Source organism: Panicum virgatum, chromosome 3K, assembly GCF_016808335.1.
Source record: "Panicum virgatum strain AP13 chromosome 3K, P.virgatum_v5, whole genome shotgun sequence".
In the NCBI taxonomy this organism is placed as follows: Eukaryota; Viridiplantae; Streptophyta; class Magnoliopsida; order Poales; family Poaceae; genus Panicum; species Panicum virgatum.
In genome coordinates, this window is record NC_053138.1 from 15,917,190 (window position 1) to 15,938,499 (window position 21,310).

Here is a 21,310-nt window from a genome sequence, read left to right on the forward strand (position 1 = left end):
GAGCATAATCATGCAAGTCAGTTAAAGAATTAAAACATACATTTAATCTGGCGTTCCTTCTCATCCGAACTTGAATTGATCTGGTTTTCTATTGCAAGCATGAAGCCTCTATCAACTGAGAGCATCTGTGTCATCGGTACGGGCAATTCTATTTATCGCGCGCGTGGCTGCCAGCCATCGCGTCGCATAAGCCGAGAAGCGCAGAAGTCGCTACGGAGTTCCGTTGTGTTGTTCGGCTATTCCGTACGCTGGACGTGGCATCGATTTTTTCTTTCTTTTTATCCGGCTCATCTAATACTATTTCACTTTCTATTAGGTCGGTCCATATTAATTCAACACATGTTCTCGTATCAATTCGTCAGCTACTCAGTTCTCGATTTTCTACGCAGGATGTGATATGGAATTTGCAGGCCTCATTTTACTATTATTTTAATTTTGTAAATAGATTAGGATGGACCAATGACACTTACGATTCTCGTTTCTTTCTTCTAATCCTAATTTTACTTCTTTAATTTGATTTAGGAGTTGTTTGGTTTCGGGGACTAAACTTTAGACTATGTCACATCAAAAATAATCTTGATATTTATTAGTATTAAATGAAGTTTAATTGTAAAACTAACTGTAGAATTCTGGGCTAAACTGCGAGACGAATATAATGAGGTATATTAATTCATAATTAATGAATTATTACTGTAGCATTGCTGTAGCAAATCATAGATTAATTAGGCTCATTAGATTCGTATAACAAATTAGCACTCATCTGTCAAAAAAAAATTTATAAACAAATTTTATTTGGTACTCCTAAACAGTAAGATTTCTTTTAATGTGATTGGGGCTAAAAAACTGATGGAAACAAACATAGTCTTAGCTTTTGCCTTCGTGCATTAGGTACGGGGCGTTTATTCATCGCGCGTGCTTTTTGCGCGCCGCTACGTCGGCGGAGGCTTTCCCCCTATTCTATTGTACAATCTGTTTAGCGTCTTGAAGTGTTAAACAACATTTAGAATTCTGGAACATTTTAAAGTGTTTATAACATTTACTCGGAACTTTTTCAAATGGTCTAATGTTTCTGTACAATTCTGAAATGTTTTACAAACATATATGAAATGTTTTACAAACATATATGAAATGTTTCGAAACAATTTGAAATATTATCCAAACAAACCTGAAATATTTTTTAATCATTCAAAACATTATGAAGTGTTTAACACTATTTATTGGAAACTTTTCATGTTCCCAAACAAATCAGCATGTTCCGGAACACTCTGAAATGTTCCAAAAGAAAGTCCTCAATGTTTCAGAACTTTTTCCAAATGTTCTAATGTTCCAGTACAATTCTGAAATGTTTCTCCAAACATATATGCAATATTTTACAACCATATTTGAAATATTTTGAAACAATCTGAAATATTTCTAAACAAACCTAAAAATATTTTTTAATCATTCAAAACATTATAAAGTGTTTAACACTATTTATTGGATACTTTTCATGCAAACACTGACAGCCTGTTCGGTTGAGCTGAAATGGCTGGGCTGGAGATAACCAGCTCCAGCCAGCGCCAGCCAGGGCCAGACCGGCTGATTCTGCAACCATTCATCATCTTCTGCAGGCACACGCAAGCTAAGCCAACCATTCATACAGTAACACTTTTGAAAAAAAGTTCAGGAACACTTTTGAAAACTTTCCGGAACACTATAGAAATGTTCCGGAACTTTATGAATTGTTTCGGATTACTTTTGAAAATATTCTGACAAAATTTTTGAAAACCATATTAACGTTCCGGAACAATGTTCCAAAATACTTGTGACAATGAAACATTATAGAAATATTCCGAAACTCTTATGAAAATAATGCAGAACACTTTTTGAATTGTTCCGGAACACAGTTTGAAATGTCCCGAAACACTTTTGAGAACCATCTTAATGTTTCAGAACAATGTTCCTGAGCACTTTTTTGAATTGTTCCGGAACACTTTTGAAAAATGTTTGGGAACACTTTTGAAAATATTCCAGAATTTTTTTGAAAATTGTCTTAATATTTCGAAACAATGTTCCAAAACACTTGTGACAATGTTCCGGAACACTATAGAAATGTTCCAGAATACTTTTGAAAATATTGCGAAACATTTTTAAAATTTTTTGAAACACTTTTGAAAATGTTTAGGAACACTTTTGAAAATGTTTAGGAACACTATAGAAATATTCCGGAACTTTTTGAATTGTTTCGGAACACTTTTGAAAATATTCCGAAACACTTTTTGAAAACCGTCTTAATGTTCCGAAACAATATTCCTGAGCACTTTTTTGAATTGTTCCGGAACACTTTTGAAAAACATTCGGGAACACTTTTGAAAATATTCCATAATATTTTTGAAAATCGTCTTAATGTTTCGGAACAATGTTCCAAAACACTATAAAAATGTTCCAGAATACTTTTTGGAAAATGTTTCCCAAAAGAGTTCCGGTCTTAATGTTCTTTCGGATCTCTTTTGAAAATACTGCGGAACACTTTTTGAAATATTTCGGAACACTTTTGAGAACCGTCTTAATGTTCCGGAATAATGTTCCTAAGCACTTTTTTGAATTGTTCCGGAACACTTTTGAAAATATTTCAGAACATTTTTGAAAATCGTCTTAATGTTTCCGAACAATGTTCCAAAACACTTGTGACAATGTTTCGGAACACTATAGAAATGTTCCCGAACACTATTGAAAATATTGCGAAATACTTTTGAAATACTTCAGAACACTTTTGAAAATGCTTAGGAACACTTTTGAAAATGTTCCGGAACACTAAAGAAATGTTCCGGAACTTTATGAATTGTTTCGGAACACTTTTGAAAATATTTCGGAACACTTTTTGAAAACCATCTTAATGTTCCGGAACAATATTCCGAAACACTTGTGACAATGTTCCGGAGCACACTTTTGAAAATGTTCCGGAACAATTTGGAATGTTCCAGAACACTTTTTAAAATGTTTCGGAATACTTTTGAAATGTTTCCGGAACACTTTTGAAAAAGAAACACTTTTGAGAACTGTCTTAATGTTCTGGAATAATATAGAAATGTTCCGGAACTCTTTTGAAAATACCGCGGAACAATTTTTGAAATGTTTCGGAACATTTTTGAAATTGTTCCTAAACGCTTTTGAAATGTTCCGGAACACTTTTTGAAAAACCGCGGCATTATGAAAACAAATATATCTGTAAAGTATTAAACAATTAAAATTGTTTACAAAATACCCTTAAACAATTTGAACTGTTATCAAAACATTAGGAAAATAAAATTTCCAGAACATTTACAAAATACCCTTAAACAATTTCGCTTCATTGGATATAGTGCAATGAAGCGGTCAATTTGAAGCGCATTCGCATGCCAAAACAAAAGAATTTTGAACCGTGAAAACAACTCAGAAGTACCGAACATTTCCAAACAATTTTTATCAGAACATTTTCCAATAAATACCACTTCTGAAGCAAATGGCACGCCTAACATCCAATTAGCTTCCGTTGCCGCTCAGCTTCCGTTGCCGCTCGCGCCATGCTGACGCGCGCGGTGCGCGCCTGCCCGCTGCCCGCCTATGCTTCTGCGATGTTGTCGCCTGAAGTCGCTTAAAGCGACATATAGACGCCCCCCATCGGTACTGTGTTTCGCAAAGAAAAAGAAAAAACAGCAGATTGTCTGATGTGCCTAGTTGGAACGGCAAACCCAGGGAGGTACGTCCCGGCGTGAGGTGCCTTTGTTACGTCAGAGGAGCCTGGTCCGCCAAAGAGTTCTTCATGTAGCAGAACAAATAAATAACAGCAACAAATGACGAGTTTAAAATGCTCTTGACGTCGATCAGATGTTGTTTGCCTTGTCTAAGATTCTAGACGTCAGACTGTGTTACAGAAGTTGCTGTCTTGCTGACCAACACTACCTGCAGAAGCAGAAACATACAAATGGAACACTACCTGCTGTCTTGCCCCAGGGAAGAAACGAGAACAAAGACAAATCACCAAGGAGACATCCAATCGACTGGCAGAATGCAAACTAGGGCCAAGCCAGACTTCTCTCCCTTCCGAATGGGAACTAGGCAGATTGCAAATGTTTTCAGCCCCAAAGTGACCACCCAATGCAGCCACCTTCATCGTCATCGACAACTCATCATCCCCAAATAAACATATGCACAGATATATCAACATCAGAAAGATGCCCAATCAAATCAGCAGTCTGCGAATTTCAAGCACAAGGCACATCAGGATGAACAAAACAATCTTGCCAGAATTACACAGGACGATCAAAACACAGGCCCTGTAATGACCAACGCCCTTTCATTTCACTGCTCCTGCGGACTATTAGAGTGTCTACAAAGGAGGATCTTGGAGTTCAAACAGAGTACAAGCTCACCCGCATATCCAGAGAACATTCAGGCAATATAATCCCCAGATACGACAAAAGGCTACTCTTCGCCTACAGATTACTTCTAACAACAGCTCACATTTGATGCACACTAGGCTACGCGAACTATTAAATTATCCTGCATACTAGTGATTTATTAGTGCAGTTGTCTTGCCAATGCACTGCGCCGCGATAAAACGCCATTGGCATCCCTCAAACTCCTTGCCCTTCTGTACTCGATTTCTGCATCTGAACACGACTGGCCAGGAGGAGATTTCTTCCTTACTTCTATGGGTTTTAGCAATATTTCATCTGTTGCCTTTCTGAAAGGATGGCTATCTTTTGCAATGCCCTCATCCTCAGACTGATGACCACCTTTTGTTCCTGCAATGCGAGGATAGAAATATAATAAGCAATTGAGGAAACAGAAACACAACATTAGCAAGGGATAACAAATTTATTCATATTAAAATCTCGGTGTAGCTGATAAAAGATGCAGAGTTCAGCTTATAGAAAATAGTGTCTCAACTTTCAAGTCAACAGATACTTATTTGGCATAGTAGCAAGAAAAATCTAAAGATTGATTCTGCTATGCCCAGATACAACTGAATGATTGAGGCTTAAAAGGTAAGGATATTTACCTTTGAATACGTCCAAGTGCAGCACTTTATTTGGAGAATCAATGGAAAGCTGGTTTGTTGATTTCTTTGGACTTGTGCCATCTTTGACATAGACAAATGACTTATCCACCTTCTGAGCCTCATTAGGAAGATCATTAAATGAGCACATCTCAGTAGCAGCAGCAATGTTTCCGAATGGTGATATGCTGAATGACTCGTCAAGTGCATCTGGTATCTCCACATAAGACTTTGTTTGGACGATTTCATCCGCACTAAACCCAAATGAGGCTCTGTAAGCTTCGATTTCATCAGCATCTTGCTTCTCCCTGGAGACACTAACTCTCCCGCCGTTATGTGGAAACGTCTGCTGAGCCTGGTCCAGATAGAATTGAGCAGATGCTGCTGGCCGAAAGAAGTTGCTATCTAACATGTAATTTCTTGGGGTAGATGAATCCAGCCCAAAAATATTGGCTGGTGAGGTCCTGGCATATGGTGTGTCACAGGCAGATCTAGATGTCTTCCACTGTGCAGTGGCTTCTTGCTCAGGAATGGGTGAAGCCCTGAAATATGGTGTGTCGCAGGCTGACCTAGAGGTCTTCCAATGGGCAGTCGGAACCTCTTGCTCAGGTATAGGTGAGGAGAGACCAGTCCTTGGAGTTGCCGATGCAGGTGATATGAGGCTGCTACAAGGGCTTTCAGGGTAAAGCGGGTAAGATGCCTGGAGTCCTGAACCACCAGAATAGGCTGTTGATAAGAAAGGCATGTTATGCTCCTTGCTGGCAGTTTTGATGTCCATGGAAGAAGAAAGAAATCGAGCATATGGAACATCTGGAGATGAGGGAGTAGTTGCATGAGCTAGTTCAGGTGGTGGGGTCAGTGGTGCTGTGGATGGCTCAGTTGTGTAAGTTGAGAAGACAGGCGGAGAGACAAGTTGAGGTTCATTAGCATATGGCCCAACAGCGAACATATTAGATGTTGGACCACCAGGCGAGTTTGCAGATACTGACAGAAAGCAATTTGGTGACTGAGCAGTTGAAGGAAGTGCAGAGTTTGAAAAGGATGCTGGTGATGATGGAGGAGCCAGAAGAGATAAATTCAGAGGCACATTTTGGTTCGAATTAGCACTGGACTGGACACCATTCCCACGAGCAGTTGATCCATTCCCATCAGAACGTGCTGCAGGAACTATTCTTTTCCCGCCCTTCTGCAATCCAAAACATGATAGGCCCGAAAAGCAGCCAGCCCATCTGCTCCGCTGTTAATAGAGAAGCACATATTAGTCCAACCACATAACTTAGCTGTTTCTAGAAACTGAAATAAAATGTATGGCTAGTAGCTCAACAATGAAATTTCAAAGCATTAGTGACCTCTGCTCTTTACATACAAAAAGAACCATTTTATCTACAATTAAAACACTGAGGTGGGTACCCCACTTGAACAAAAGCGAGAACCAGGGTTCCAAACCCAGTTGGCTAGCTCTTTCCCACATAGACTAGCCAGCTTCTCTTTTAACTGTAGTCATGAAAAGGGAAATTATATAACAATAAGCATAAAAGGCAGTGCCACAATAGAGCATAAGAAATGTTAATCTTTCACAAAATTCTGAAGGTCTTCATGTGGAAAGAGATTTTATCATACAACAGGATTATCTCAAGTATAAAAGATATCTTGCTTCTGACTTCAACTGTAAACAATGTGTGTAAGTAGCCAGGGTTCCTAAAATCAACAATTCTGTAGTACATAGATTCTCTGGGAATACTATTGCAAGAGCAAGACAGTATTCCGGAACTGAAAAAAAAAAGTATAGAGTACCAAATGCGTGCATTTCAACATCAGCAGCAAAAACAAAAGTAAATTGAGCAGAACATTCAATAGAAGCAAGCAAGCATGTAGTACTGAAGCCTAATTATTGGTGGATAAGATGCCCAGTTTCAAGCTCTAACCAACTGCTGGTCAGTACAATTCGTACTGGGTAGGCAAAGGCTGTGCTGTGCCAATCTAGGTCGTCAAGGCCTACTAGAAATTCCAGTCCTCATCCACATATCTAAAGCATGCGAGACAAAAGCTGCGGCTAAAGCACGAGCCCGATTTCATGCGCCCATGGAACAAGAAGTCGTGTAGCGTATGTACCCTGTCCTGCTGCAGTAGTTGGGAGTGGAATCTGGCGTCGGCCGAGCCTGCTGCCGTCGCGGCAGCACTGATGGCAGCGGCACCATTCGCCGCCCTGGTGCCACTGCTGCTCCCGACTGAAGACATCTCTGACTGTACCCACCGTTGCTCAGGATCACATGCTCCTGAAAAGTATCGCGAGATTTCCCCGGATCCCACCTGAGTTCAGGGGGCGGACCCAGTATAGGACTGTGTACACCCATAATTTTGGGGGAAAATCGAAGTTAGCGAGTAAAATACATGGCCAGATCCGAATGCAAACAGCGTACATTAGGGCTTTGGGTGCTCGATTTCGCACGGCAGGAAGGGAAAGGGAAGGGAATGGGGGAGCGTACCTGCCGGATGCCTCGTCGCCGGCGAACCTCTCGACGAAGAACTGGCCAAGGGCGGCGCCCCTCGCCCTGTCGTCGCCACTAGGAAAAGAAGGCCGAGAGAGAGAGAGAGAGAGAGAGAGAGAGAGAGAGAGAGGAGTGGGGGGAGGAGTGGAGAGGCGAAAGAGAAACGGAAAGTGAGACCCCGCTGATGCAGTGATGCGGCCACCGCGACCCGTGCAGAAGTAGGCTAGCAAGGTGGTGAGTTTTCTTCACCTTGGGTTGAGCCAAAGGAGAGAGCAGGTGGGCACATGACACAGCCAGAGATTTTTTTTTTTTCATCGGATCATAGCAGCTGAATTCTAGATCACGAAAGCTGGTTTATACGGAGTACTTATAATTATTTTAAACCATGTTATAGCTCCCTCGTTATACCACCATTACGAGGTGCATAACAAAATAAAGGTAACAGATTAGATTTCTAAGAATTCTTAGGGATCACTTAACTAAATTCAGCTATGTGCTAACTGCTAACTACAAAGTGTACCTAGATAATATACCCTTACGCTATCATGCCAATTTTAAGTATGTAAATTGCAAAAAAGTGTGTAATCGCGTGCATAATCACAAACCCCAGATTTAGCTCTGTCGAAGATCTTCTGTATCAACTTCTGGATATGCTATGCTTTTCGCGGGAAAGATTCTTCACTGCCACCGCAAGGTAGATCCATCTCCTATTATTTACTAGATCTAAGATTAGATTACAAAGCGGTGTTTTTAAGCCCAAAAGGTTTATTGGTAGAATTGTTCAATAATGGGATTTTTGTATGACACAGGTGGACCTCGAGAGACCGCAAGAAGCATTGGATGATCAAAAATGGAGAAAAGCGACGCAAGAAGAATATGATGCACTTCTTAATTAAGAATCAGACATGTTGCTACATGGTTCCATGGGGCGGGGAAATACACTCCTACAACGCTAAGAGACATCATCACATGATGATACAGGAGAGAGCTGGCTTAATGGTCCTGACACCAATCATCGGGGGCAAACACATGATGGAATGAGCAAATCATCGAACGAGGTAGGTCACAGCATCGAGTATGGACAACCTCAGCACTCGTCATTGAATCAACGTATAGATCATGCAAAACAAAGGAGTGTACTACTAGCTCTTATCTGTTCAGCGTGGTCCTCACAACTGCTTTACATAAAACTCTCTGTCTTTGTAGTTTTTCTGTATGCTTTTATTTGCTTTGTGCTATTATCTGTCTCTAGTAGCCACTAAAAGAGAAAAAAAAAACTATCTCCAGTAAAAGTGGCTACAAAAGCCCAGTAGAATCATCTTTCTTTTTTTTTTAAAAAAAAAGAAAAGCCCAGTAGAATCCTCCTTTTGGCGTTGGACTTGGACCCCCCTCGAAGGCCCTTGCTGTGTCACGTCGTCTGGGCTCTCTCTGATGCTGATGACCATGAAACTAGAACGCCTTGCGCTCAAAAAAAAAAAAATAGAACGCCCACGCCGCTCGTGATGTGCGCGCATGCAAAATCTTAAATCTGCAACAATTCGATGTCCATGGATCAAGTAATAAACATATATTATTGTTCTTGGAATCACGGGGGTAAAATAGAAAATGCAGAGATTCCGATGGGCTTAATTAAAAGCAAATTGACCTCGGCTTGATTGGGCTTAAAAGCAAGTACAGACACGATCATCGATCGTCATCAGCGTCGTCCCCGTGCATGGAGCCAAAGGCACGTACGTTACGGAGTGGCGCGGTCAAAAAGGGCAGCGCGCACCCTCTCGCCCTCGCCCCTCCCCCTCCTTTCGCGAGTGACGATGCCCGCCGGGTGGCCTCCACGTGACGGCTTTTGGTAGCAGCTAGCGCCTCTTTTGGTTTCGTCCTCCCACACACACCCATCGATCGACAGTGACGCGGCACTCGTTCATAGCCCCCATCAGCAGCACTGCACTACTGCAGCAGCGAGGATGGACGAAGACGAAGACCAAAGCTCTTGTGGGAGAATGGAAACGCCGCTCATGATTGTTGGTTTCATTGTTCGGACGGCTACTGCACAATGCAAGTAGCGGGACGGTGGAGATCGATCGATTGGGCAACGAGATGCGTGTTCCAGCGAGAGGAGGGAATTGAAAGGATCGATCGGTCGAGACAAAGCAGTGTCGCCGTCGCCGGAGACTTCCGGCTGGGGCTGGGGAATTCGTCGAAGTGTCCCCGGGTCGCCGCTCCAATCGAGAACAAGTTATCGATGAAGTGTTGAGTTGCATCGTCCATGCATACGCGGCGGTGGAGGAACAGTACGTTCCATTGTATATCTTCTCTGCCAGGAAGACGTACACTGCCTCTACAGTAGTATTGGAATCGATCGAGCAGCTTAGAGCAAGTATAATAACGGGCTGAGAGGCGGCTGGAATCTACGTGGAAGAGAGACAAAATAAGAGAGAGAATGGAATGAGCGTTTCACAATGCGTCCACCTCAAGCCGGCGGAGAGGCGATCCCTTGTCTCCTATTGGCTGCATGTGCTTCTACACCACAACTGTATCACATGAAGTGATAAATATTAGTGGCGTCCGCCACTACCACACGGTGACTTGGCATCGTTGCAGCCGGCTAGCGGTTACTAGTCCTGCTCTTGGCTAGCAGCATCACAGAGCATGTGCGGGACAGCATAAAAAACACGTACGCACACTGTACGTGCACGTACTGCACGAGCTCGATCTAGGTAAGGTAAGCACGTACGCAACACCATTGTAAATTTGTAATCGTATGCCAGAGTATAAATACAACAGTATCAACATCGATAAACAGGCAGCGCGATCAAATATCAGCAGCACAACAGGCAGCAGGGACGACGATCCATGGCGTCCGGAGCCAGTGGTGGTACAAGCAAGCAGCTAGTAGAGACAGATGGAGGAGAAGGAACAACTGAGCTTAGATCTTGCCACGCGGCCCCGGCTGCGGCGGCTGCTGCGGCCCCATCTTGATCGGCAGCAGGTCCGGCGACGCCGACGCGCTGACGTAGGCCAGCAGCGACCCGCCGCCCAGCAGCAGGAACTTGAGCAGCAGGCCCCTCTTGGTGAACGGCCCCGCGAACGTCTCGAAGAACTTGCTCTGCAGAGATAAAGTTTAATTTGTGTAAGAGCAAGCGAGGTTGCAGCAGGAAGAAATTGATCTCGATGCGGCTGCGCATCGAGTCCGTTGGCACCTGGAGCGGGTTGTAGGGCGAGGGCGCGTCGGAGCCGTAGAGGTCCCACTGCCCGGTGGTGTTGCCGATGTCGTCGAGGTCGAAGTAGACGCTCTTGTCGCCGTACTTGGCCACCACGGCGGCGCCGCGGGGCCTGCGGGCGGAGCGGCAGGCGCCGGCGCGCGACGGCCTAGCGGCGGCGAGCCTCCTGCCGGAGATGGAGCTGCCGGCGAGGCCCTTTACGGCGACCGGCTGCACGGAGACGGCGGTGAGGGAGGCCATGGCGGTACGGTTGGTGCTGTGACCGGTGCTAGCTAGTGTTCCGGGGAGAACGTACGTGCACAAACTTAATCCGGCGGATCGTGCTAAGGATCCGAGGCGTGTGTGGGAGGGAGGCAGCCTCGCGTGGCTCGGGGGTGGCCGAGGCCCATAGGGAGGGTGCCATGTGGCCTGCTCCGGATAGGCTTATCCTCATCTCCTGATTCTGCTGCCAGCTGACTTGGCATGCCAGCATGGAGCCCGGCTCGCTGCTGTACCGTACTAGCACCAGTTTTGTTAGCTTCTGATGTCCTTGTCCAAGCCGCAACCCTCCAGATCTATTAGGAAATTACACTCGAAATAAAAAAAATCTTGTGAGGAGGATGCTCAATGCTGATCAGTGATCACTACTCACTAGTCAATGTACCATGTCGTCTGCGTGACTTTTTTTTTTTTTGAGGGGTGTCTGCGTGACTGTTGAACGGGTTTTCCATGTTAGTCAGGCTCTGTACTTTAGGCCCAACACAGCTTCTAACCAGACTATTTGCAGGCCGAACGGGCCCAAAACCTATGTGGATTTCGGTTCCACGCGAAACAGCCCACCCGAGCCTCCACACGGCCATGCCCCGTACGGCGCACAGGTTGGTTTGGTTGGCCATGGTAGGCAGCGTGTACTGCACCTTGCCCGACGCCGCACGAGCGACGGGACGAGCCGCACCCGCTGCAGATAGAAGACGACCGGCTCAGCTCCGGCCGGTCGAGATCCACCGACCCACCATCGCACCCACCTCACTGCGCCGAGCCGAGCGGGGCGCGCGGGCGGGCGGCTCATATCACACCGCACCGGCGGGCGATCGCCGACGCCGACGCGGCGCCCCCACGCCAACGGCCGAACGCACTACACGAGCTCTCCCCCACCTCGCCGTCGTGCTCCCCGACCCGACGCAACCCCACCCACTCCTCCCTCCCGCAGCTACATCTCCCGCCTCGCGGCCGCGCGGCGGGAGCTCGCCGGCCGAAGTGCTTCCTCCGCTACTCGCCCCCGCTCCCCGGCGACGTCGGCCCGGCTCCCGCACGTTCATCCTCTCGCTCTCGCGCGGTCTGCGGGCTCGATCGATTTGATCGGCGGGGCCGAGGTCGCCGGTCCAGATCCCCGCTCGCGCGCGCTTGGGCGGGGGAAGGTGGATCAGCGGCGCGGATCAGATCTATGCCTGAGATCTAGGGGTGCGGGTACGTAGCTGGAGGCGGTGAGCTGGTGGCGATCGGAGTCCGGCAGCAGGGATGGCGTGGTGGTCCGGGAAGGTGTCGCTGGGCGGGCTGCAGGACATCGCCGGAGCAGTCAACAAGATCAGCGAGAGTGTGAAGAACATCGAGAAGAACTTTGACAGCGCGCTTGGCTTAGAGGAGAAGCACGGCGATGATGAAGAAGGTACGAAACTGAGTCGCTAATGCTACGACTCTAGGTCCTGTCATTCGCCTTTGCAGTGTAATCGGGGTGCATTGGTGCATGCTTTGGCTGTGCATTAACATTATGGCTAGTGAAATGACACTGATGGATCAACTGTTTCAATTGATTTTTGATGCTCCGGGTTTGTAGAGAACTTGGTTTTGACAAATAAAATATATGCTTATCATTGGGTCCTTTTCCACGTGCAATCCAAGTTCACTCTATTAGTTTGTTGAATTGTGTACTATTTGATTGATTTAGACATATTTTCAAATTTCAAACTTATGCTCACCTCGTATCAGTTTGAAAATGCGAAAAGTTTTGCATTCTCTCTGATTTGCTGATTTTTTTTAGGATTGATTGATTTAGCCAGTCTAAGCATTGACTTTGTCAATACCTGTTTCTCATAGTTTTGTTTGGGTGGTTAGAACTTTCCGAGGTAAACATTTGTTTACATGGTTATCTTCGTCAAATCAAATAAATGTTTATTTCGTGATGCAGCGTCAGGATCACGGACATCCAACTCTGATGGGATAGGATTCTTCAATCCTGTCATGGCTTTCATGGGACATAATGTTGAAGAGGATAGCACCGAAGTATCAAAAAAGCCACAATCTCCAAAGAATTCGCCAGCAGAGGATGAAAACCATAGCACCCCTACTAAGCAGCAGACATCCGACGTAGATGCTTCTGAAGTATCAGGAACAACCAAATCTCCGAAGCAGCCTTCAAAAGCGGAAGAAGCTCATAACATCTCCACTGAATCACATGTTTCTAAGGCAGATGTTTCTGAGCAATCCATGACACCACAAACTCCAACACATCCTTCAGCAGTAGAAGAAGATTTTGATGGCTCCATTAAGTCACCAGTGTCTAAGGGGGATGATTCATCACAATCTCCGACACATCCTTCAACAGCAGAAGAAACTCATAGTGTTTCCATTGAGAATATTAGTTCAGTTATGAATGAAAACCAGGACCATCAAGATAGCAAACATTCTGGTCCTAGTGATGAAGCACAGCCTAATCAGCTTGGAGAGTCTGTGGGCAACATACCTGATGGTGGAGCATCTTCACCTACCAAAATAGATCAATCAGGTGACACCAAAACTGGGGAATCTATTCTTATAAAAAAGGAAGAGACATCTGATGGGAACGCCTTGCAGTCACAACCAGAGTCTGTGCTGGCTAGCTCAGATGGTATAATTGAAGCTGGGGACAAGATTGATCATCAACCTGATGCTCCCTTAGAAATAAGTAGCCCACAGGATAGCACTGATACAGTTGACAAAGCTGCTCATGTTGAAGTCAAAGTACATGATGAAAATACTAATACTGAAAAAAATGAGGAAGAAAGCAATAAGACAGAGGCAGGGGCAGCATCTGTCAATGAACAGGAGGATATTGTGCAGGAGCAGCCTGAAGAATTTAGATCAAAGTCCATAATTGCCGAGCATGATTCGCATTTGCAGAATGAATCTGTGGTGAATTCGACAGATGTACCTGCTGAACCAGTGGAAGTAGGTTCTCCTGCAATTGATTTTAGAAAAGAAGAAAAGAGTCAGCAATCTGTTAGAAGCACAAGTTCTTCGACTCTGGAATCTGCTGGTTCTGTCTTTGAGCTAGAGAAATTAAGACGTGAAATGAAAATGATGGATGCTGCATTGCAAGGTGCTGCAAGACAATCTCAGGTATCATTTCCACATGCCCTAATCTCTGCTCTAGCAAATTAGTAAAAGCATGTAGAGTATGCTAAGAAAGTTAACCGCAGATGATTTCTCACATGGAAGTGAACGCTTAATTTATGAATTCATACTTTTTGTGGAGAAGAAGGGAAGCATCTTAGTACATTTGAAAACATTTTGTTTCTGGTCCCATCTTATGTCATTTAGTTGCAACACACCCGTCTGTTTATTATTCATTTATGCCTAACAGCACTTAATTATTTCCACAGTCCAAAGCTGATGAAATTGCAAGATTGATGAACGAGAATGAGCAACTCAAATCAATAATTGATGATCTCAAGGTATGTTTGTGAGCATATTTTCCATCATTTCCCTAACAGAAACAGTTTTTTATAAGGTCATGAATTTTAAAGTTACCGCTAAAAAAAAAAGGGCGTACCCAGTGCCGTAGGCTTCCCGCACTGTGCGGGGTCTGGGGAAGGGTTGTCTTTAAGCCCCAAGCCTTACCCACACAAATGTGCAGAGGCTGAGGCTCGAACCCGGGACCTTCCGGTTACAGACGGTAGGCTCTACCGCTGCATCAGGCCCGCCCTTCTTTTAAAGTTACCGCTGTTTTTAGTAAAAAAATTATGGGAACTGAACGCAATGAATGCTATAAAACTACTCTCTGAATTAATCATTAGTGCTGTAGTGCACTTAAACTTTTTTTAATTTTTGACTGGTCGATTTTTGATATGATACAGAGTAAATCATCTGAAGCAGAACTGGATGCACTTAAGGATGAATACCACCAGAGAGTAGCAACTCTTGAAAGGAAGGTGAGGCACAATGCCACTTTCTCATTACTTGATGCTTCGGTAGTCGGTCGTGGCTTCCAGATTTATGAGTAATGGCCATTGGCAAAGGATACACCATGCTGCAATTTTACCTGTTCTTGAGCGGACATGTTACACCTGCATGCATTGTTGCAACTGTATCACCGCCTTTTTGGTGTGATTGCCTTGTATTTATTACTCTTTGTGCTAGTGGTGGGAATAACATTGTTTTCTTCTATGCTTTAACAACTAGCTGTTTAGGTACACGACTCACCAAGGATAGATTGGCTGATGTGTGATGATTGATACGTGGAGTTGACCAACATGCTTCATTTTCTATTTTCTATTGTTCTAGAAAATCAGGAGTTAAAAAACAATCTTTACTCTTGTGACATTATATTTTTTTGGTAAAGTCACCAGAAAATGCAAACTAGATTCACTCCTTGTATTTTCTGGCTGTTATTATAGGTGAAGACTTTTACTGTTCATGTATTTATTCCAATTTGGTTTGGTTGAGATAATGGTTAATAATAAAAAGGAGGAACAAATGTAAGTTGCATTATTGAGATCACTGAAATGCCACCGCCAGGATGCCATAAGTTGCTAGAATGCCTTTTCTCTCTGTCCTCATCTTTCTTTTTTTCTGTTTTATTATGGGTCAACCTGTACAATTATTTTTCCTTTTTTGCTATGGTTCATCTATACATTATCTTGTGCTTATGGAAAAATCTTTTGTAATTTGTGTGCCTTGATGAATGTAGGTGTACGCACTAACCAAAGAACGGGATACTCTAAGGAGAGAACAGAATAAAAAAAGTGACGCAGCTGCCCTTTTGAAAGAAAAGGATGAGATTATCAATCAGGTCATGGCTGAAGGTATACATAACCTATTTATTATGCCGGTTCTACTAATGTTCATGGTGAATCAATATTAAATTCTCATTATTGAAAGGCCTCTCCCAGTGTAATGTTGTGAACACACAAATCATTGTTTCTCTTCGTTAAATTTAATGACCATTTCATGCATTAGTGACACCATAAAATACATTATATCACGCTGATGTTACTTCTTACATTGCTTTACTCCAGATGCACACAATTAGATCCCCATTAATTATTTCCTCTTCATTTTGAATTGGTTTTGAGCCATCAGTTGATGTCATCTTGTTTTTACTAATGAAATAGGTGAGGAGTTATCCAAAAAGCAAGCTGCTCAAGAAGCTACAATTCGAAAACTGAGGGCACAGGCATGGAATAAAACTCTACGCCATGTTCAGACAATAAAATGCTTTCCTCAGTATGACCAATTATGCTTCTTTTTTGTTCTTCTGTTGAAGCTAGATTCGTGAACTTGAAGAAGAAAAACAACGTCTGAACTCAAAGATCCAGGTAAAAAGAATATGCACTTTGTATATATTTAATATAATCCAAACTGAGTTCTTATCGACTTTTGTGATTCAAAGTAATTAAATTCTGCCTACCTTATCGAACAGCATGAAGAATACATGTCTTTGCTGGATTTCATAATATGAAATCAGACAAAGTCCCTTTTCGTTACTTCTGTTATAACCTGATGCTGTAATTTGTTTAAACTTTGGTTTATAACTTCACATCACTTGTATTTCATGATGTGGTTACAAACTTACAATCAAAGCTTACCTGTATAGCTGTTTACATTTTTTATGATTTAGTTGCATTTATACAAGTTTTTCTCCCGTTATTATCTTTAGATAGATGAGTGAGGTTGGTTCTGTTTCCTGAACATGATGTTGTGTTGTTTTCATTAGTTTTTATTACCTTTCCTCAAAAGTAGGCATGCACTTAGCAATTTATGATTAAACAGGTCGAGGAGACTAAGGTTGAGAGCATTAAGAGAGACAAGGCAGCAACTGAGAAGTTGCTTCAAGAAACGATAGAAAGAAATCAGACTGAACTTGCAGCTCAGAAGGAGTTCTACACCAATGCTCTTAATGCAGCTAAAGAGGCTGAGGCATTGGCTGAAGCAAGAGTCAACAGCGAAGCCAAAGTTGAACTGGAGAGCCTTTTAAGAGAAGCTGGTGAAAAAGAAAATATGTTGATTAAGACAATCGAGGAGTTGAGGCATTCTCTTATGAGGCAAGAACAGGAGGTAAATGCTGAACATTTGTATCCACACCTATTACCAAACTGTCCTTAGGTAACTACTTTATTTGCTGACCTAACTAATTGATGCCATCTAGCTATATGCTTCAAGAGTAATGACCTGTTTGACCATCTACTTTGTAGCTGCTCAATGTCAGTTCCATTGACTGTAACTGTTTCTTTGGGTCCGTTTCAGGCTGCTTTCAGGGAAGAAAGGCTAAAAAGGGACTATGATGATCTTCAAAAGCGGTATCAAGTAAGCAAGGCTCTTCTTGGTTAGCTGACTGGGCTGTAAAATAATCAAGGAATAATTCTCAATTTCTTTCATTATCTAATAACTTCAGGCCAGTGAACTTCGTTATAATGAACTGGTCACACAAGTTCCAGAATCTACCAGACCACTCCTAAGGCAAATTGAAGCCATGCAGGTATTGTTCCTTGTATTTGGATTTTCTTGAACTTATTTCACGCTTAGTTTGTTATTTATTCTTGGTGTACGTGTCAAACTTCTTCTCTTTTTTCTTTTAACATATTGAGCTCCTTTTGCTTTTGTCAGCCACTTAATCAATTTGTGCTAATGTTAACAGGAGACAGCAGCTCGTAGGGAAGAAGCTTGGGCTGGTGTTGAGAGAACCTTGAACTCTCGTCTTCAGGTTTGTTAAAAAATGTTTAACTGTAGTTGCACAAAAACAATAAAAAACCTGAAGTAAATGATTCTGTCGACATAATGCATCAGGCAGAAATATAGGAAGATATATGTGAAGAACTTGGTATAATCTGTTGTTTTGCTTGAATATGCAGGAAGCAGAAGCTAAAGCTGCTGCCGCAGAAGAAAAAGAGCGGTCTGTAAGTGAGCGATTGTCACAAAGTTTATCCCGGATAACTGTCCTTGAGACCCAGGTTTGTGTGCTAATTTCTAACGAAACAAAAAATTATGCTAGCATTACGGTTTTAAGATCTCAATTTCAGATTTACGATCAAGTAATTTTTGGATGATTGTTGGGTCTATGCAGATTACGATTCTTAGAACAGAGCAGACACAGCTGAACCGATCTCTTGAAAAGGAGAGGCAGAGAGCGTCTGAAAGTAGACAGGAGTACCTAGCAATTAAGGAGGAGGCGGCAATACAAGAAGGGCGGGCCAAACAACTCGAAGAAGAAATAAAGGAGCTTAGGGCTAGGCACAAGAAGGAGCTGCAAGAAGCAGAAGAACACAGGGAACTGCTTGAGAAGGTAGTTAACTGCAATAATTTCAGAAAAAAAATCATTGTACCAGTTGTGTTTGAAACTTTGAATAGTTTCAGAACTGTGTAAGTGTGTATAAAGATGATGTTTCCTGCCAATTTCATCTATATGCCTAATTTTTAACTGAGTAAATTCATTAATCAATACATCATATAACACAAAGATTGAACTTTTTTTGGCTTTGGAGGCTCTAATATAGCATATTTTTTCTTATACTTGGACAATTTTGACATGTGACTGATCATATGATAGCTACAGAAAAATGATAATAGATAATTATATCAGTTTAGCTTGCTTCTTGATACATGACCCAACTTAATTGGAATGCCTGTAATAATATCTTTCGTGAATTACATTTTCAGGACCTTGAAAGGGAAAAGGCTGCCAGGGCAGAAATTGAGAAAACATCTTCCCGTGAAGCACCTAAGGTTCCACTTCCCGATCAAACAAGTATGCATTTGATTTTTTCCAGTTAATTTAAGCGAGTGAGACCCAGTTTCTTTGCCTCTCTTTGGTACCTTACATCCTCACTATTTCCTATTTTGCTCTTGAAGGAAATGCCCCTCTAAGAAAGCTTTCTAGTTCTGGGAGTATAAATAGTCTGGAAGAAAGCCATTTCCTTCAAGCATCATTGGATTTATCAGACAATGCTTCATTAGAAAGGAGAATGTCTTCAGAAGGTAATATGTCATATTATCTGAGGACCATGACTCCGAGTGCTTTTGAATCAGCACTTCGTCAAAAAGATGGGGAGCTGGCTTCTTACATGTCACGCTTGGTATGTATACACGTCCTTCTGTTATTTCCCTCAAACTGTTTAGTTTTCAGTTTGTACCCCAAGCTTTGTCACCTTTCTCCTGCTGCTAAACAATCATAGTCATAGTGAACTTCTGAAACTTGCAGTAGTTGATTATTAGAGCTGGGGCTGCAGTAAGTATACAGGTTTGAAAAGCTGAGTGTTTTTCACTGTATAACTGAGTTTATTCTTGTCCAAAATGTATCTTTCATGCTGCTCTTTTAAAAAATGATGCAATTTTCGAATTGCCTGCTACAATTGTGCCAACCGTAGTTTTACCAAAAACTGGTCGCTGTGTCCCATCCTGAACCGGTTCGAAAACCCTTAGTACCTTCAGATCTGTGCATTATACACACTCTTGCCTTCCATCTTTAGAAGCAGAAGTTTCTGCTTTAGGGTGGTTCCGGAATCATATTCTGAAAGAAACGCTCCTAGAATATGTGAAGTTTCTTTCATATTGTTTGTTCTAATATTGATTGAGACAGAAGTCACTCAAAGAAATCATGTTTTTTTCACTTGTTATTCTGATCTGATCTGGGCATTGTTCTTTGAAAATAATGTCAATGGTGTGTTTCAGGCCTCATTGGAATCTATTCGGAATTCACTGGCAGAGGAGTTGGTGAAAATGACAGAACAAGTAAATCCTGACAATGCAATCACAGTTTTACTTCTTTATTGGTCTGTATGCAAGCTGAACTGAAAATTTATGCAGTGTGAAAAGTTACGGACTGAAGCTGCTGCTCTGCCTGGCTTAAGGGCAGAATTGGAAGCTCTGAAACAAAGGCATTTTCAAGCTCTAGAACTTATGGGGGAACGTGATGAAGAGGTATACTCCCATGCAACAAATCATATGCTGTCACTAACCAGTATTTGATTCGCTGGATTTCTGTTAACATTTTTTGGGTACATTCTGCCTAGGTAAACTCAGCCAACAAGCATAGGCTTAAATGTTACATGCACTGTTTTTTTAATGTTCATGCACTGGTATCAGTATTGACAAAAACTAGTTTATTTTATAAGCTGGGGAAACAGTACCTTTTTTTGAAAATGGAAGCAGGATCTTTTCCGTATCATAAGGGGTATGAATTGAAGCTTGAGTTAGGCGTCAGCAATGCATTTTTTTACATGTTTGCGTTATGCAGTAGTGAAGAACTGGTTAGTATTTATTTGTAAGCTAGAGTCTTGAACAATAGCAGTAACAGCATGCAGTTCGCAAAATAAGAACTGAACTATGTAAAATAACCGTAATTCTATATTTTACTTTAATTTTGATTCTGTTTTGCAGCTGGAAGAGCTACGAAATGATATTGTTGACCTAAAAGAGATGTACAGAGAACAAGTGGATCTTCTCGTTAGCCAGGTTTGAATCTAGCTTATCCTTTGAAACTATACCTTTCACCACAAAGGCCTATATGCTGCTGTTGCCCTAAGCCCTAACCTATGTTTCTCCCTTTACCAGCTCCAGGCATTGGGTGCCCGTGTATAGTGATTGTACGGCTTTGTCATGCCATCAAATTCTTGTTCAGGGCATCGACGAAGTCCCAGATAACAGGTCTTGAGCATGTTTCTTCGAAATTTTGTAACCATACAACGACACTGAAAATATTCGTTTGTACACATCTGAAGCACCTCAGTGTTGGGTTTAGGAGGATACGTTGTTGTATACTAGATTGATTAGTTTCACAGTTTTACTTGTATTCTTTGCATTTTGTTTTCATCAAAGTGTATCAAATTTGAGAATCCATTTGCCTGTGTACCTCGGAGGAATGCAATCAATAATATCAAGCGCCCTTTTTTACCCCCTTTTGTATGTTAATAAGTTCTATTTTCCAATTGGACATGGAAACCATGTCGAAGGCAATACAGTAATGACTTTACGTTCGAGCTTTTGGAAGTTCCATCGCTCGCTCATATCCTTTCCCATTATCACCAAAGGTATAAAAGAGCGAGGAAATCTTGTTTGAAACAAATGTCCTCATGTACATCATCAAGTCAGAAATAGCCACTATAACTACGTAGACAATTTTGTTTTTAGTTCTAGCACAGATAGACGATACAAAATGCTCATCGCCACACTCGCAAGATATTTATTCAGATTTCTATTGTACTTTGAATTGTAGCAACTGGAATTGTCATGCTACACAGAAATTATTAAACGCCCAGCTCCGCAGAGAACAAAGCCCGAAGCCACGCCGCAGCGCAGCCCGGTGGTCGTCCACCTCGAGCCTTCTGACGCGCGACGCGATCGCGCCGGCCTTG

General features: G+C 42.6%; 3 protein-coding genes across 3 annotated transcripts; 1 reads left to right on the forward strand and 2 right to left on the reverse strand.

Moving 5' to 3' along the window:
- Nucleotides 1–4,245: 4,245 nt before the first annotated feature.
- LOC120697861 (uncharacterized protein At1g76660-like) lies at nucleotides 4,246–7,680 on the reverse strand. The gene is made up of 4 exons (XM_039981226.1): nucleotides 7,507–7,680; nucleotides 7,133–7,360; nucleotides 5,024–6,257; nucleotides 4,246–4,766 (listed from the first exon to the last, which is right to left on the reverse strand). Exons 2-4 carry the CDS (start codon nucleotides 7,256–7,258, stop codon nucleotides 4,540–4,542), a joined length of 1,587 nt encoding a protein of 528 aa, XP_039837160.1. The 5' UTR covers nucleotides 7,259–7,360; nucleotides 7,507–7,680; the 3' UTR covers nucleotides 4,246–4,539.
- Nucleotides 7,681–10,229: 2,549 nt separating this feature from the next.
- Nucleotides 10,230–11,108, reverse strand: LOC120697863 (photosystem I reaction center subunit VI, chloroplastic). The gene is made up of 2 exons (XM_039981228.1): nucleotides 10,707–11,108; nucleotides 10,230–10,612 (listed from the first exon to the last, which is right to left on the reverse strand). Exons 1-2 carry the CDS (start codon nucleotides 10,965–10,967, stop codon nucleotides 10,433–10,435), a joined length of 441 nt encoding a protein of 146 aa, XP_039837162.1. The 5' UTR covers nucleotides 10,968–11,108; the 3' UTR covers nucleotides 10,230–10,432.
- A 525-nt stretch (nucleotides 11,109–11,633) lies between these two features.
- LOC120697862 (golgin candidate 5-like) lies at nucleotides 11,634–20,841 on the forward strand. The gene is made up of 19 exons (XM_039981227.1): nucleotides 11,634–12,372; nucleotides 12,892–14,081; nucleotides 14,345–14,416; nucleotides 14,819–14,893; nucleotides 15,652–15,766; nucleotides 16,076–16,137; nucleotides 16,232–16,279; nucleotides 16,734–17,018; nucleotides 17,208–17,267; nucleotides 17,356–17,439; nucleotides 17,599–17,664; nucleotides 17,813–17,911; nucleotides 18,025–18,243; nucleotides 18,618–18,705; nucleotides 18,810–19,033; nucleotides 19,629–19,688; nucleotides 19,764–19,877; nucleotides 20,337–20,411; nucleotides 20,511–20,841. The coding sequence occupies exons 1-19, from the start codon at nucleotides 12,225–12,227 to the stop codon at nucleotides 20,535–20,537; spliced, it is 3,111 nt and encodes a 1,036-aa protein (XP_039837161.1). The 5' UTR covers nucleotides 11,634–12,224; the 3' UTR covers nucleotides 20,538–20,841.
- The last annotated feature ends 469 nt before the right edge of the window (nucleotides 20,842–21,310 follow it).